The sequence below is a fragment of the Protopterus annectens genome, chromosome 7.part0 (assembly GCF_019279795.1).
Source record: "Protopterus annectens isolate FY-2018-M chromosome 7.part0, PAN1.0, whole genome shotgun sequence".
Classification (NCBI taxonomy): Eukaryota; Metazoa; Chordata; order Ceratodontiformes; family Protopteridae; genus Protopterus; species Protopterus annectens.
In genome coordinates this window covers 100,071,318-100,088,341 of record NC_056739.1, presented here as the reverse complement: position 1 = coordinate 100,088,341, position 17,024 = coordinate 100,071,318, and the positions used below count along the sequence as shown (strand labels likewise).

At 39.5% G+C, this 17,024-nt stretch overlaps 1 protein-coding gene across 1 annotated transcript in view; it reads right to left on the bottom strand.

Annotated features, from left to right (window-relative positions):
- Positions 1–1,617: 1,617 nt before the first annotated feature.
- LOC122806257 (FYVE, RhoGEF and PH domain-containing protein 2-like) overlaps positions 1,618–17,024 on the bottom strand; it is a 773,316-nt gene continuing 757,909 nt past the window's right edge. The window contains exon 16 of the mRNA XM_044076527.1: positions 1,618–3,294. Coding sequence (XP_043932462.1) covers positions 3,055–3,294 — 240 coding nt within the window. The 3' untranslated portion in view covers positions 1,618–3,054. The remainder of the gene's footprint in view (positions 3,295–17,024) is intronic.

Below are 17,024 nucleotides of genomic sequence, written 5' to 3'. Positions count from 1 at the left end.
TAGGGTTTCAGTGTAGTAACCCCAGGCAAGCTATTTCATAAACTACTGATTATTACACACAAGGATTGTCTTTATAGGTTCATAGGTTCATAGGTTCATACTAGGCTATCTGCCCTAGGGCATTTATAAGCCTAGCCAGAGTGTGTTTGGCTTTCACCACCCATTTTAAATGAATTGTGCTATGCCCTTTTTCGAGGTTATAGGTTCATAGGTTCATACTAGGCTAAGCAGAATTGAAGTTCCTGGCCAGTGTTTCACGTAGAGACCTGAGAATGATATGGAAAATGAAGATGATGTCAAATTAGCAAACATGCACCAAATCCAGCACTCCTGCATCTTTGGCAGTTAGGTGACCATTCAGTGTGAAACGCAGTTAAACAATTTATATCTATCTAAATAATGAGCAACAAATGAGGTGCTAGAAATCTGTGCAAACGTCCAGGAAGCGTTTAAAATATTAGCCTGTATGGTAAGCTTCACGATTCCACAGAATAAAGAATCTTAGTTTTGGTTATCACAGTGGCATGCATACAGCTACCTCAGTGCTTTGCTAACAGTGTAACTTTTAACAGGAAATGATACTCCTGATGAGATCTGCTAAAACCAGGTAAGCTCAGGTGAGCCCAAAAGGCCTGTCCTCAATATATAAAGATGAGGCCACTGTGTAGCTTCAGCTGTGTAACAGAGATGTTTTGGTATTGGCCAGCGGATGCTGACAGCAGAATATAGATATGGCTTATCCAGGCATTTGGATATTACTTAATGGATTGAATCTCTAATGTATATTGTTAATGAGGGACAAAGTAAGCAGACAAGATAAGTAAACCACATAAAGAGCATTCAATATGGAGACAGTCTGTAGCCAGCAGTTAGAAAGCACATTTATTCCATACAAGTGATGAGTTTTCCAAGCCAGTCTGTGATGACAACCAACCAGTGTCCAACCTCATGCCTATAAATGATGAAAGTTTGATGACCAGAGTTGTGTTCTCTGTAAGACGATGAAGAAGTTGTGCACTACAAGAGGGATGACAGACCATATTACTGCCCAAGGATGTACAGATCACTATGTCATCAGCTGTTATTTTAAGAGGATTCTGACCCTGCAACATCACCAGCAGAAAACATCTCCAAAGGTCCTGTGCAGATTACTGTGCAACTGGCAAGACACTGTCCTGGGCAAATAAGAAGGGTGCCTCCAGAGAGAAAATGCATGAGGGAGAAAAGTCTTACTTACAAAAAGACTGCATTTCTATTAAAATTAGTTAAAAATCATTAGTAGCAATATTTAACAATTTGTGTTGTGTATTAATTCTCTATTATTCTGTTTTATAGAAACCAAAGTAGTATTCATGCTTAAATGTCATAATGGCCGGACTTGGGGATATTCTTTTAGAGAAAGTAACATCAATGAATAAAATGTGTTTGAAAAGCTAATTAGAAATGCAAAGTATTAATTATTGGCAGACTGCTTATGTTCAAGTTGTCCTTTTTAAAGTACAGCAGAAAGGTAAGTGAGCATAACATATACACTAGTAAGACCCTTGCAGTACATGCACATCTCAGCTGGGCATGACAGTTTTATACCAGGTGTAGTAAGTAAAAGAAACACATATATCTGTTTTTGTAGATTTATTAATGATGATGCCCTGCAAATACACAGCAGTTTCAGTCCAGTAAGAACTAGAAGCAAATTGTCCAAAAATGATGACAGTAAAATGCAGCACCTAAATGATTTGAAGTAATACATTTGGTAATGAGAATATTATCATTTTTGCACAAGGAAACCGAGAAACTAGAACTGCACAATTTAAAGAATCATTTTCTTTTTCTTTCTACTCTGAGATACAGCTGCTAGGCTTTTCCATGTATTGCATGCCAAAACATAATAAAACCATCATGTGTTTCATTATCAGAACACTGTGCATTTATTCATTAAGTATATTGTTCAGTATCAGAACACTACATGTTTATTCATTTTTGTACATCATTACCAGCATGCTATGTCTTTATTCATGTAAGTATGTGCATATTGTCTTGAGCACTGTGGATTGATTCATCTAGGCCTGGGCTTCAGTACCCGAATGTTCTGCATTTTATCCATTTAAATCAAATTGTCACTTGCGTTTCTTCCATGTAGTAGAGCTGACAGCTAGTGCCAATCATGCATGAGCAAAGTTTAATCATTTGGAACTGCATCACAAAATACAGCATCTGTTGCTATCATCATCATCATCACCATCATCATCATCATCATCATTATTATTAGCATTTATTTTCTGAGCAACATTTACCCTTTCAAAGTCCCATTAATTTCCAGTGAGTACTTTAGGCTGTGGCATGTAGGATATGCATTAATGTAAATGTAAATGTCTTTAGAGGACATAAAGCCACTACCTGGTCTCCTCAAATTCAAGTTTTGTGTGATTGACACTCATGCTGTCTCTGACATCACTGTATGTTGTGGAAAGTAGAAATTCCAAAGATACTGCAATCTCGAATGTCAGCTAAAAACACAAAAATCATCCACCACTGGTGACACCATAGAGAGTCAGTCACTGTTGTGTCACAATTACGCCTGGAGCCCTACCCATATTTAGTTCTAATAAGCCTGGAAACCCACTCAGACTTAGTCCTGATAGAAATAGGGAGAGACAATAGGCAGGATCATTAAAAGGTTACTTGATAAACTAGACAGAGTACTACACAGGCTTATAAAGAATGCTGCTTCTGGTCAGTACTGGCCTTCAGTATCTTTAGGCTTTTCTCAGATCAGCAGTTGTTACAAGTGAGCAGTTATTATGGATGTAGAACATACTACAGTCTCTGGGTTTAGTTCTCACTGCTATCAACCTGATAATTGTCAACAGCTGGGATTTATATGAAAATGAAGCAGGCTTCTAAGTTTTTCTTACATGCACTCTTAGGACGTTTTTGATTTGTAATCTGCTTACAGTTCTGTTAAAATCTCAGTATGGGCAGCGTGAATTGATTTTGCAAGTCCTTGAACTCCTCTGGTTTGGGTACAGCACAAACAGTTTGACTGTGCCAACATCACTTGGAATCCTCCACAGCATCTTCTCCATCATTCTCTTCCTCCCCAGGAAGTGGATTATTTCCATTGGCTACATGATTAATGACCTTCAGCCATTTCTTTTTCAGTTCTTCAGTTTCTGCTGCAAATGTGTACACCTGTTTTGACTGAACAAGCTGGAAGAGGTATCGTGAATCATTCAGACCCAAGTCCTTCACCTGGTAGCCTAATAAGGGAATGGACGTCTGTGCCTTTACATCCTATAATAAAACATAACTCATTATAGCTTACTGACGAGTAAGTTCAAGGTAGTTGTGAACTAGCAGTCTGCACATTTAACAAATCCTAGTGGAAGGCAATTACATAAAATATTGCACACACACACTTAATTGCGCACATGGAAAAATGTGCTTCCTGCTACAGAAAAAAAAGTGTAACAGTTCTAATGACAATAATGTTGGCAAAATAAAAGTAACTGCCATGAACCCTAGATTTAAACTTACATATTAAATCATACAATGCTGCTCATTGAGACTGTTGCATGCTGTATCACACAGTATCTGAAGTTGTTACATACCAGGTGTTGCATGCCATATCATATAACACTTCACACTGAGTATGTTACATACCATAGCATACAACACCACTCATTGAGGCTGTTACATGCTGTATCATGCAGTATCTGCACTGCATGATGGAGGCTGCTACATACAGTATTCACACAATACCTCACTAAGGCTGTTACATACCCGCTGCTACACACTATATTATACAACACCTTTTAATGAAGCTGTTACCTGCTGCTTCACGTGACTATAATAACTTACTGAGTCTGTTACATGCTATGCTGTATACAGTCTGTAGTAACTACTGGGCTGCTACATGCCAAATATCCTGTTGCATGTGTAGTACTTCACTGAGACTGTTACATGCTGAACCTGCTGTGATTCACTGAGACTGTTGCATGCTTTATTATGCAACACATGCAGCACCTACAGTGATTATCCTTTGTCATGAACACCTGCAGATTTTGAAGCTTTTACATGCAGCACTTGCACTGATTTAGTGAGGCTTAATGGTAAAGAGACAAAAACAGCTTAAAACCACCATGGAGTCTTTTATTTAAAACACAAGCTTACAGATAGCTTTCTCCAAAACAGTTTATTAAGTGTTTCAAAAAGCCTTCATTTAAAGACACTTTAAATAACATCACATCATCCATCGTAAAATGTCCCACATCCAAACACACCACAATCTATATGTAAAACTTTCTTAAATATTTAAGAACATATCTAAAATATTTCTTAATGAGTTAGCTTTAAAACACTTTTTGTAGTGATTATCCCATTTAGACCTAGGTATGACCCGCTCTAAGAATATTTATCCATTTATATTTGCTGCCTGTTCTTAAAAGTACTCAATTGCATTTATTCTGCTGCATTTATTACTTCTTGTTAGTAGCCTGATTAAATTGTAACTGTTATTCTAAGCCTTTTGGTTTTAGCACTTGGGCTTCAGGCCAGTTGTTTTACATTAAGAAGGTTTGTGGTCTGCACTCTTGTGGCAGGACAGGTAGCTTACATCCTTCTAAGTTGGGAGTTACTGACTGAAGGCTTAGTGTCTGTTATTCTAAAAGTGTCTTAGTTCTGGTTTAAGCACTTGGGCTTCAGGCTAGTTATTTTACATTAAGAAGGTTTGTGGTCTGCACTCTTGTGGGAGGAGAGGGTAGATTCTGCCCTTCTGAGCTGGGAATTTCTAGTTAAAGGCTTATTGTGCCTGCTTATTTGAACTGTTTCTTTCTGAAATGGGTGTGCCTTGTTTGCTGTAGCATAGACTAGATTCAGACCTGCTGAATCTAGCTTTGTTAGTATAACTTGAGCACTAATCCAGGCCATCTTTTTTGGAGATGGTTCCCCTGCACCCTAGTGGCAGGAGTGTGCAGCTGGAGCATGTCTGATTGAACACTGCTGGAACAGGGCTCAGTTTTGAGCTTTTTTATTGGTTAATTGGTTAAGTTGTTTAAATCAGTTTGCTCTTTTGCTACGGTTATATTTAAAAAAAAAGCTCTAGCTTGTTTTCCCGCCTTTCCTGTTACTAGAGTAGTTCAGATACAGATTTGCTGTATTCAGGACTGTCTTGTAGTTTCTGAGTTCCCCAGACCTTTGTGTGTTAGAGGGAAGCCTCTTAGCTTATCAGTGGGAGTGGTAAGCACTAGGTAGCCTATCTACCACAACAGGAGTGGTTTCTAGCTCCCTTTCACTTTTCTGCTTTAAAAACCCATGTTTGCATGGGTTTGCATGCTGTGCAGCACCACTAAGCTAGGGTAAACAGTTACAGGTGCCAGAAAGTCTGCTCTTTAATTTTTCCCTTAGACCTTGCTAGTTCTCTTCTCGCTTGCATTTAACTTGCTTATTCACCTAGCACTTCATCTGGTTTCTTGTAGCAATTATTGTAGCACACATAAGTGCTAACAGCACTAAACATCCTATAAGGAAACAGCTCCAATACTTATTAATAATGACCATACCTCCTGGCATGTCTAAAGATCAGTTCCCTGTGCTTTCTCCTATTAACCTGGTGAACTTGGGCATTCTGAGGCAGTGTATCAACTGCCTCATGTACACAGACAACGGTCTCCTCTTTCCTCCCAACACTCAGACTTGTGAGAGATGCATTTATATATCCAAACTGGAAGGCATGCACCCTCCAGCCAAGACTGGAATAGCTGGTCAAAAGGAGAAGGTCAACACCTGCACCACACCACATGGAACACCTAGCCCTCCAGAACACCCACCATCATAGCTCTCTCATAAAAACACAAACCACATACCCACCTTCGCGGAGGCTGTCATTAGAAATCTACCCAAACAGCAGAGACCTCCAAATCAGAAATGCACCACAACACAGCACAAATCACATGACACATAGCTCACCTAAACAGTGTGCTCCTCAATTTAAGCCCTTAAGGCAAAACAGCTTGTCTAATACACTAATCATACTAATCATAGGTGATTCAATAGTGAGGCACACTGATGTCCCACTCACTAGGTTGAATAAGGAGAAAGTAACAGTCAGCTGTCTGTCGGGTGCCAGTATCCTACACATAATACACACACTCAGGTCACTCCACAACAAGTACAAGTATGACTCTGTTATTGTCCATGTGAGCGTGAATGACCTGAGACGTGCCTCCCTGGACTACATGAAAAGAGACATGGAGGAGCTCTTGGATTATGTGTCCCAGGCAGGTATGACTCTAGCCCTGAGCAGCATCCTACCAACACCCAGCATGATACCGCAGTACAAGAAGAAAATGATCGACTTCAACAATTGTCTAAGTTTCTGGTGTCATTCTAAGGGGATCCAGTATCTGTCTGCCAGGGATAACATGATTGACAGACCCCGATGCTTTGCCAGAGATGGCCTGCATCTGCCACCCCTAGGTTTCTGGATACTGGCTAATTCTCTTGCCACCCCTATAGTGCCTTTTTAGGCAGTGTTTTGATGACCAAATTACTACTGTAACAACTATAAATAAATGTAATCTGAGGGTCATGCTGCCCAACGCTAGAAGTCTAAATCTCAAGATGCACTGAAGTCTAAATCTCAAAATGCACTCACTCAAAGCACTCCTCAAAATGGAGAACACTGACATTTGTGCTGTAATGGAGACCTGGTTTAAAGCAGCAGAAAGCACCCCTGCACTACCAGGCTATAACTCATTCCAGACCTTTTTGCCCAGGAAAAAGGACCGAAGCACCAAAGGTGGTGGTGTCTCCATATTCATAAAGGATATTCACACGTCCAGACTAGTAGCCCAGCATAATGCATCGGAGATACTTCAGGTACAACTAACAGTGGATAAGACAGCTGTTCAGGTCATCACCTGCTACAGGTCCCCAACCATGTCCCAAGATTCTCATTCTACGTTCCTAAGCACCCTGTAAACTATTAGGGTCCAACCCAACATTCTCATACTGTGTGACTTCAACTGTCCCTCCATCAACTAGGAAAACAACTCATGCACCAATACACTTGTCCAACACTTCCTGGAATTTATTAATTCCAATGTGCTGGACCAGCTCATTCTTACCCCCACTAGAGGAAGCAACACCCTTGACCTGGTTATTACTAACATGGGCAACCATTGCTCAACACCAATAGTCAATTCCTCCCTGGTTAGATCCAACCACAAACTAATTAGCATGGAAATCCACATCTTACCCACACCACCAGCAAAGGTAACCACCATGAAAAACTTCTCCAAAACTGACTTTGGGCTCCTAAAAAACATAGGTGGCTAACTTCACAGCTCCCATGCAAATGGAAAATAGGTGCATGACCACCAAATCATGCACCAATGCACTGTACAAACATGTACATAAATGCATGGAACTAGCCATACCCAACAGAACCAAGACGCTCTCCTCCAAAAAAATGAAGCCAATCTGGTGGTTCCCTGCCATTAACAAACTCTACAACAGAAGGAAGAAGCTGTTGCAGAAAAAGGTGAAGTCCCAAGACTGGAAAAACTCCCTTATTAGCCTAAACAAAAAGTTGAGATCACTCATCAAAACCTCTAACGCTAACTATTAAGACAGAATTGTGGCAGACTCTAAAAACAACCACAAAGCCTTCTACAGTTATATCAAGAATCTCCACAGCAATACCCAGATTTGCTCTCAGTTACTGCACAATGGTACCTCCTATACTGAGCCAACAGATATTGACAACATACTGGATGACAGATTCAGTGCCAACTTTACCCCCTCCCCCCAAAGGACCAATCACAATACCGGAAGAATGCCAGGCATCTAGCATTACTGCAGCATAGGTTAAAGCTGCATTGTCCAAGGCCATGAATACAGCTTCCATGAGACCTGACAATATCCCTGGCTGTGTTCTACATGAACTACAAAGTGAACTGGTACCACACCTGTGTGCCTTGTTCAATCACAGCCTCACCTCAGGCTTTGTCCCTACAGAATGGCACACTGCTACAGTCATCCCTCTCCATAAAGGCGGAGTGACTACAGACCCTGGGAAGTATCGCCCCATTAGCCTGATGAGTCTGATATGTAATGCTACGGAGCACATCACCATGGACCTAATTAACAAGGATATAGGGAATCTCCAAACTCTGGATCCCACGCAATTAGGTTTTTTGAAGGGTAGATCATGCCTGCTCAACCTGGCTGACTTCTTTGAGTCAGTCACCAGAGCTGTGGATGAGGGCAAGGCAGTTCATACAACCTACCTCGATCTGGCCAAGGCCTTTGATACCATTTCCTACTCAAGAATTATTGATAGACTCACCAAACTAGGCATCAACCCCTATATCACTAGGTGGGTTGCAAACTGGCTCACAGATAGAACCCATAGTGTGAAAGTAGCAGACTCCAAGGCAGACTGCTGCCCAATCACTAGCGGAGTGCAACAGGGATCGGTCCTGGATCCTCTCCTGTTTGGCATCTACTTCTCAGAAGTCCAGGCCAACACAGAGGGACTCTGGCTGACCATGTTTACAAACGATTGCAAGCTGGGAGCCCTTAACTCCCCAAGTGATATAGACATCCTACAGAAAGGCCTCACTGAGACTAACGACTGGTGTCAAAACCACGGCTTTAAGATTAATGCCAAAAAATGCATTGTCATTCCCTTTGGGAAAAACTCATTTCCCACTAGTTATCACATTGATGGTAGACCACTGAACACTGAAGGGTTATAAGAAATCTGGGGACACAGGTTAACAGCATCCTCTCCTTCGAACACCACATTGCCATTGTGGTCAGAAAGTCCTTCTAAGTGGCACATCTCATTACCAAGGGTTTTGCATCCAGGAAGAAAGAGGTCATCATCTCTCTCTACTCCTCCCTCATTAGACCAATCATTGAGTATAATGCCCCATTTGTCATGTACCTCACTAAACACATGCAACAGCTGGAAAGGCCACAAAAGTATCTCACGAAGAGGATCCTAGGCCTTAAACACATGCCCTACAAGGACAGACTTAAAATACTCCAGATTTTCTCTGTCTCATATTGTCTATTAAGAGGTGATCTCTGCTTGACTTACAAAGCTATGTCTGACCCAGCCCTGTTAGAACTGTTACGCCTAAAGAAATCCCAATCCCTCCACACCACATGCTCCAGGAACCTCAAACTCATTACCACAATCAACAGAAAACATATACATATTTACAAAAAGGCATTTTCTACATTCCACATACATAATTTTCAAACCTGAACAGTGTTATTTATCCGCTACAGCTTATATCCCTTAGTTTTGTTCAAATTCTAATAAAAATGTGTTACAGATATCCTTCTTTTAGGTTTCATTTCCATCACATTGACGTTGAAATGAAAGTCACCTCTTCTGGTCAGTTTCAAATACTCCACATGTAAACTCCTTACTTTTACAGAGTGCATCATGCTCCATATCCTTGTTATTACCATTTTGGTAGAAATGCTAGTAGTAGGTCAGTTCTTCCTTACACCACCCTGCTACACATGTCTCTAGCCCAAGTCCCAATGATAACAAGGACCATGTTGAGGTTTTATCAGATATCTCTGCTCACATCTGAGTTGCCTGCCTCTGAGTTTGTTGTGATGTTCTGCACTCCCATAACATATGAATCTTTAAGACAGCTTCAGCTCCAACATTTCAAATTAAAAATTCCTCTTGTCTGTGCTATTTTGTTGGGTGTATTACACCACACATGAAGGATCCTCATTTGTTGAGCTCACAAATATGGGCATTTCCTAACATAAAAGACATTTTCCCATGTAAGTTTCCCATTGTTTTATTTCCTGATTAATATTTCCCTGAATCATCCAGACCCTCTCTAGTGTATCTCTTCTTTTAACGCTTCTGTGCTATCTGATATCTATATATATTAATCTACCACTCTCTTATTTTTACTGCTTCACTTGCTCCAAGATGCCTCTCTATATTTCTTCCCTTGCACAGAGTTCAAGTGTCCCACATATGTCTTCATCTATGTACTGAAAGTCAAGTTATGGTGATCCTTAGCTGGGAACAGTTTCATAGTTTCTGAGAATAAAAGCCTCTTGTCTCTTCTCCACTGTCTTACTTCCCTAGCTTTTTTAATGGTTTCCATTCATATATGTCAGCTTCTTCTCATATTAACTGCTTATAAGTAGAAATTCTATCTTTAACACCTGCCTGACCCCAGATCCTCTTGTAGATGGGCACTTTTTAGAACATATCTTTTAGCTGATTTATCTCTGTCTCTCAGTTTTCCATACATGTCACCATAAATTCTCTTTATAGAGAAGCATAGAATTCCCTCGTATAGTCCTGCATCTTTTCTGTCTTCATGGAGCCTAATCCATTGTGTTATATTAAATGCCACAACCTGTGACTGGAGGTGTATCAACCCCCCCCCCCCCCACCACCACCACCACCACCACCAACACAGGGTAAAGATAAGAGTTCCTGTATTGGAATTCTACAGTGGCTTACTACACTATGATACTCTTCAAGTAGGAACCTGAATCTTTACCACCAAAGGGTGGTCAAGCCACATTGGGAGGTGTCTTATGACATACATAATTCAAAGCAGAATCATAATCATGCTAGTGTTTATTTTGCAAACTGTCAAATATGTAGTAAAATCTCCCTTCTGTAAGAGTTTACTTATCTTCCTATCTAGATTCTCCAAATTATTTATTTATTTAATTGCATTTGTTGACCTGGACAGTCCACTGGGTCGGAGCAACCCATTTTCAGTGGAAGCCTGGGGAGAAAAGCAGTTACATTCATACAATAATAATAAGCTGAGGCTTTCATGCATAACACTCATTACAAAAGATATAGAGGTTACGTATTAGATGGGAAAAATGATCTTATGAAAAACAATTTTTAAACATTAAATAATCCTGGCTAAGATAGTACATTTTAGATAGGAATTTATCTTTTGAAGATTTAATTTGAAGCATTTAAACATTACTAGTAAAGCTAGCACAGAGGTTACCTATTGACTTAGAAAAGTTCCACTTTTAAAAGCATGTGAAGCAAAAAGCTTATGTGTAACATGAGTATATTAGTGAGTAAGGGATAAGAGTAGAAAATCGAAAGATGTACAGTAGGATAGTGAACTAATCAGATATCCTTATAAGAGGGGTATAGGATACAAGAGTTGGGGGAGTGCTTAGGTAGGAGCATGGGAAGTGCATTCCCATTTGGAGGATAGATAAGAGTGCAGTTGGGATTTGAAGTTATGGTTGTTTGGTATACTGCGTAGTGGAGAGGGAAGAGAGTTCCACAGTTTAGCTATGGTGCAGGATAGTAGTAGTTGGCCAGGGAGATGAGAGGGTCTGTGCACTTGTAGGAGGTTTTGGCTCTCGGCTCTGAGGGAGTGGCTGGGTATGTAGGGTATTAAGGATATGGCGAGAGAAGGACAGTCTGCAGGTTTGAAGATGAACTTGTGGGCAGTTGTTAGTTATAGATATTTCAGGTAGTTTGGGAGTTCTAGTCATTTGAGAGTGTGTAAGGAGTGGCAGTGATGAGATGAGTTTTTTGAATTGGTTGCAAATTTGCAAATTTTGTGGTAGCAGGATTCAAGTTTGGAACGTAGGCCAAGTTCGAGGTTGGTGAATAGGGGTGCACCCATACATGAGAGAGGGGAGAAGGAAGGTAGATTCAAAAGTTTGTCGGGTGGAGGGGCTGAGGGAACGGTTGGGTCTGTAGAGCAGACCTATTTTTTGATGGGTTTTCTTAATTGCGGAGTAAATGTGGGAGTCAAATTTTAGGTTTTCATCAATGATGATGCCTAGCAGCTTGGTACTGGGAACGATTTGTAGGGGGTGTTATTCTGGCTTATAATGGAGAATAAGTTTCTGTTGAAATTGGAGTTTTTGGTAGGAGTAAAAATCATTAGTTTTGTTTTGTTAGCATTTAGGGCTAGGTGATTGGATTGCATCCAGGATTCTGTTTTGGAGAAGGCTAGTTAGACAGCTTGTTGGCATTTGGATAGGTAGCTGGAGAACCAGGCTAAGCTGGAGGGAGAGAGATGTAAGAATGAGAGCTGGGATAGGACTAAGGAGTGGGAGATGGTGTCCAAATGACCATCCCTTCATATGTACAGCCCAAGTAGGTGGGAAATTCCACCTCCTGTATATCACCAACTACACCCTCCTTCTGTCATCCCAACCACCAGTGTTTTATTTTATGTCAGTTACAGTCCTGAAACTTTGATAAATCTGTCAAATATATCCAGCAATATTGTAGTCTTATCTATTTTTTTCAGCCATTAAATACAGTCATCTGCATACAGCTGAAACAGCCTTGTTCCCAATTCTTTGCTTCTGTCATAATGTTTGAAACTCACAAAACTAACTCTTCAGTTGCCAAGAGAAACAATACAGGAGATAAAGGGCATCCTTTCCTAGACCTTCAAGAGATTTTTTCCTTGTGTAGATATTATCATACAACGTCTAAATCCATTGAATAAATACATTCCCAAAATCCCTTCTCCATAATAGTTCAAATAGTAAGTCCCAATGTACTGACTTAAAAGCTTCTTAAATATAAAATAAGACTACCCCAGCCTAATGATATCCTTACTTGATCGTTATCAAGAAAACTAGCCCCATTCCACCAATTTATCACCATTCTGCCTATCTTTAATAAACCCATTTTTTATGGCCTAGAAATCTTGGGTAAAACCTCATCAAACCTTTTTACTAAGATTTTTGTCAAAATGTTTACGTCCAAATTCAAGAGTGAGATTGGCCTATTACTGGCCAAATCTGGTTTATATCTCTTGCGCCTCTTTATGTAGTAGAAGACAAAGTTTGTTTTATATCCTTTCTTTCCACTTCTGTATTTTTAGCACATTTCAATTCATCTGGGTTCATTTATGATCAGGACCGGCCTTTGGTCAACTGGTGCCCTAGGCAAAAGGTCTCCACAGTGCCCCCCCAACACTACCCTGTGCCCCCATCCTGGTCTACCTACAACATCCAGATTACTGGAAAAGTGCCCTGATACAGCGGCACCCTATGCAGCTGCCTAGTTGGCCTATGCCTAAGGCCAGCTGTGTTTATGATCCCCAAATTTACTCATAGTGTTCTAATAAGGTAGGTGCAACTTCTTTCCCCAGTTATAAGGTTCATGAGAAAATCCATGCAGAGCTACTACTTTCCATCTCTTTATGTTCTGCATGGCTATCTGGATCTTTTGTAATGTAACTGGAACATTTAACTTCAATCGGTCATCTTCACCTTCTGCCTTTCTTCTATATAATGGATATTGACACTATTCTTCTGTTCATTCCCATTTCATGTTTCTGGTACACTTCTTCAAAATATAGTTAAAATGCCTTCCTTATTTGATTGAGTGTATCTAACATCTCTTCATCTTTATTCTTTATGCTGCCAACCACCTTCTCTCTTTTTCTTTTTTAATGCCTATATTATCCTTTGACAGCTGAAAGTACCTGGTTCACTTCAATGAAGGCAAATGCTTTTCTTCTGTAGTAGTGAACGAGATGTACTAGACAGGTATTGCAAGAATATAGTGCTTGTTATTCAGTTAGAAAATGTGATCTAATGGGGAGTACAATTAAAAATGACTAGCTCATCAAAAGTCTCACTTCACTTGTGTGATGCTGCAAGATAGTTGTAATGCCTTGAAAGTAGGTAGCATCTCTCTGCCCCTCACAAGTTGTTGCTGATTCCATCACAGCTGCACCCTCAGTCAGTTTTACAGTGCCCTCTCCTTTAGCATCATTATATTTCTCTAATAGAGATTTTTCCCTTTCACTCTGAGGTATAGCTTGCTGTCCTCAAATATGATATGTACTTCTCCTTTCTGTTGCTGTTACAGCTTTCTTTGTTCTTGCATTTTATTTTATATCCCTTCCTCCAAACCATGAAATACAAGTTCCTCACTTTTCATTTTGTGTTGTTCATCTTTCTCCTTCAGTCTGTGTTTCAATTACATGGCTACTGTTTTCATGATGAGGGTCCCTATCCCCTTAGATGTGTTATAACTTTGTCTTCACTAGGTTATAAATCCTTCAGCATCATTATATATTGCTGCTTCATTTTTCTTCCCACTCTTTTGAACTATTTTAGCTTTCACTATTTTTTCATTATTTCTGTCTTGGATTGTGCTCTGTTTTGCAACTTGTTCCCTCATCCACTTTTGTGTTTTCCTGCTTTCTATTCTGTTTAACAGCTATTTATTCCCATAACAAATATTGTTGTTTGCTCTTTTCTGCCATCCTGAATGTTTTATTTGCCTTTTTTCTATTACATTTGTGATAACCTTTAGTTCTGCAACTCTGCATAACATTTCTCTAGAACTCAGTCTCTTTACTGTCTTATACGGTTTCTGTTTTAATTTACATTTCTCAATGTGGTATTTTCAGCTTCCCCATATTATTCTTGTATACCATCTATCATTTTGACACAGAGGGTGTAGGATACAAACTTCTAGCAAGCTTCATCCTGTAGTCCTGAGTTTGATATCTTCAACCGTAGTGTGTGTGTGTGTGTGTGTGTGTGTGTGTGTGTGTGTGTGTGTGTGTGTGTGTGTGAGTGTGTGTGTGTGTGTGTGTGTGTGTGGGGTGACTAGACTCAAACCCTGTAACTTGGGAATAGGTAGTAAGATCTTCAATTCCCTACCCACCAACACTTGTAAAATATTTGCTTCATATTTCCGTTCTGTTCTGTTCCTCATAAAATCTGTGGTTTTCTGGAAAATAATGACAGGCATTTGAATTTCAGACTTCATGTTCTTCAGAAAGTACATGGTATCCCAAAACCTGTTATTCTAGCAATTTTCTGTTTATAACATCAATATTTCGAATTTGTCCCTATTTTTTGGGTTGTATTCCCCCATTGTTGGCTTTGTCCATGTTTTTGTGCTAACAGGTTGAGAGCTATGGTGAGAACTGAATTCACTGAATATGTCTGGGGGCTGTATTCCTCCATTATTGGATTTGTCTAGGTGTTTTGTGCTATGAAGTTGAGAGCTATGGTGAGAACTGAATTCACTAAATGATAGCCATTTAAGTTTCAGTCTGTCTTTCAAGAAACAGCTGATATGGCATAGTGGTATGTTGATCTGACTGTAGTGCACAGGGTCCTGGGTTCAAGTATTGGCAATGAAATGCATGGTGGTAACACAGCATTTTATTTTAGCAACTTTCCAAGATTATACAAGCAATGTTTAAAATGTATCTCTAGTTTTTGGGCCTTTGTCCCCTCCACAATAAATTTTGGCTTTTTCCAGATTTCTTGTGCTTCAAAGTTGAGAGATACAGTTGAGTGGATTTTACAAGGAGGTGAGAGCTTGAACGGAAGTTTAGTGCTGCTTATGCTAGTCTGCTTGCATTGTTAATAGCACAACAGGTAGTGTACTCGCTTTTGTTGCAGAAGGCTGTGGGTTCTACTCCCACAGTATATAGATGCATTGCTGATACTGTACTGTGTTGTACTTTTAAGGGGCTGGATGCTGCAGTCCTGAGAATGTCCTCTTTGGTGGAGATACCTAGTAACAATGAACCTGTTTTCAGTTTGCCATCCATTCACTATTGCAATATTACTAGCTTATCATTTTTTAATGTAACATATGCAATTTATTCCTCAAGGGCAACATACACTTTATTTGTAGATGAAACAATGAAAAATAAAGTTGTTTGCTAGAAGCAACCTATTCCTTAGTTACAGATCTCTTTAATGTGGAATTATTTAGATTACTTTTACTTCTGCAGAGATTGTGCATATTTACTGATACTCGTGGATTGTAAAAGTTTGAGTTGACTTTTATGGTGGAAATGTTCTGAATTGGGCAGTTTTGTCATTATTGGTGCATGCATTTTGTTTCATTATTTACTGGAAAAATGTTCAGAACAATAAATTTAAAATGCCTTCTAACAACTGTACTGTATTATACAAGGAATATAATTTAATACAATTAGGAAGGTGTATCAAAGAACACATGTATGTTTCCTGTGCAAGCGGCCTATGATTTGAAAAAAGCCCAAAGTTAATCTTTATCTGCCACTGGCTAGATATATTTTCTTTGAATGTGGGTTTCAATGCTGTTTCAATGAATGTGAGTTTCAAGGGCAGAGAAGTTTTAATTCTAAGTCTATTTTCATTGTGAGACTGCATTGCTTTGTTTAGCAGATGTCTATTAGTGTTTGTGCTGTAAAATAAAACTTTTAAATGAAATCCAAATCATCGTATAAGTAAAGCTGTGTGCACATTACAGTGTTTATGGTAAATGGGGCGAAATAGCCAAGTAATGGGACAGTGGAATAGCTGCAGGGGGGAAGGTCCCATTTGACCATGATTTTGTGAGAGGGAAGGGTGACAAACTCAGACAGCCCCGGCTGAACTATACCTCTCAACTGCCTAGATTTTTGCAGAATGAATAGATTTTTGCTTCTTTCCTCATAACATTTGTGGTTTTCTGACAAATCATTTAGGAATGAAGTCACTAAATAATGACAGACATTGAGTTTCAGACGTCATACCCTTCAGAAAAATGCATGCAAGACCTGTTATTCTGTCAACTGTCTAAGTTTATACAAGAGCAATGTTTAGTACTGTTTGTATGTTCCCCCAATATATTTGGCCTTGTCCAAAATTCCTGCATTAAGAGGCATGCACAAATAAATCGCTTTATAGAATTAGGTATATTCAAACCTCTCAACTGTCCTCGATTTTGGCTCAAAATATTGCTCTCCCCCTAATAATGCCTCTGCAAAATGGTAAATTTGGAAGAAAACATGGAGGGTTTACAATTATATATATTATAATTAATAAATAATTGTAATGATCAGAGTTATAGATTACTTTTAATTTCAGAAATGCATGTAGATTCCCTTATTTTGTCAGCTGCTCAAGTTAACAGTACTAATATTAAAAAAGTGTCCCTTCTTTGACAGGTTCCCAGCTGTATTGTGTGGCTATTTTATATTTTTGCATCACATTTTTGGTCCGTTTTTCAT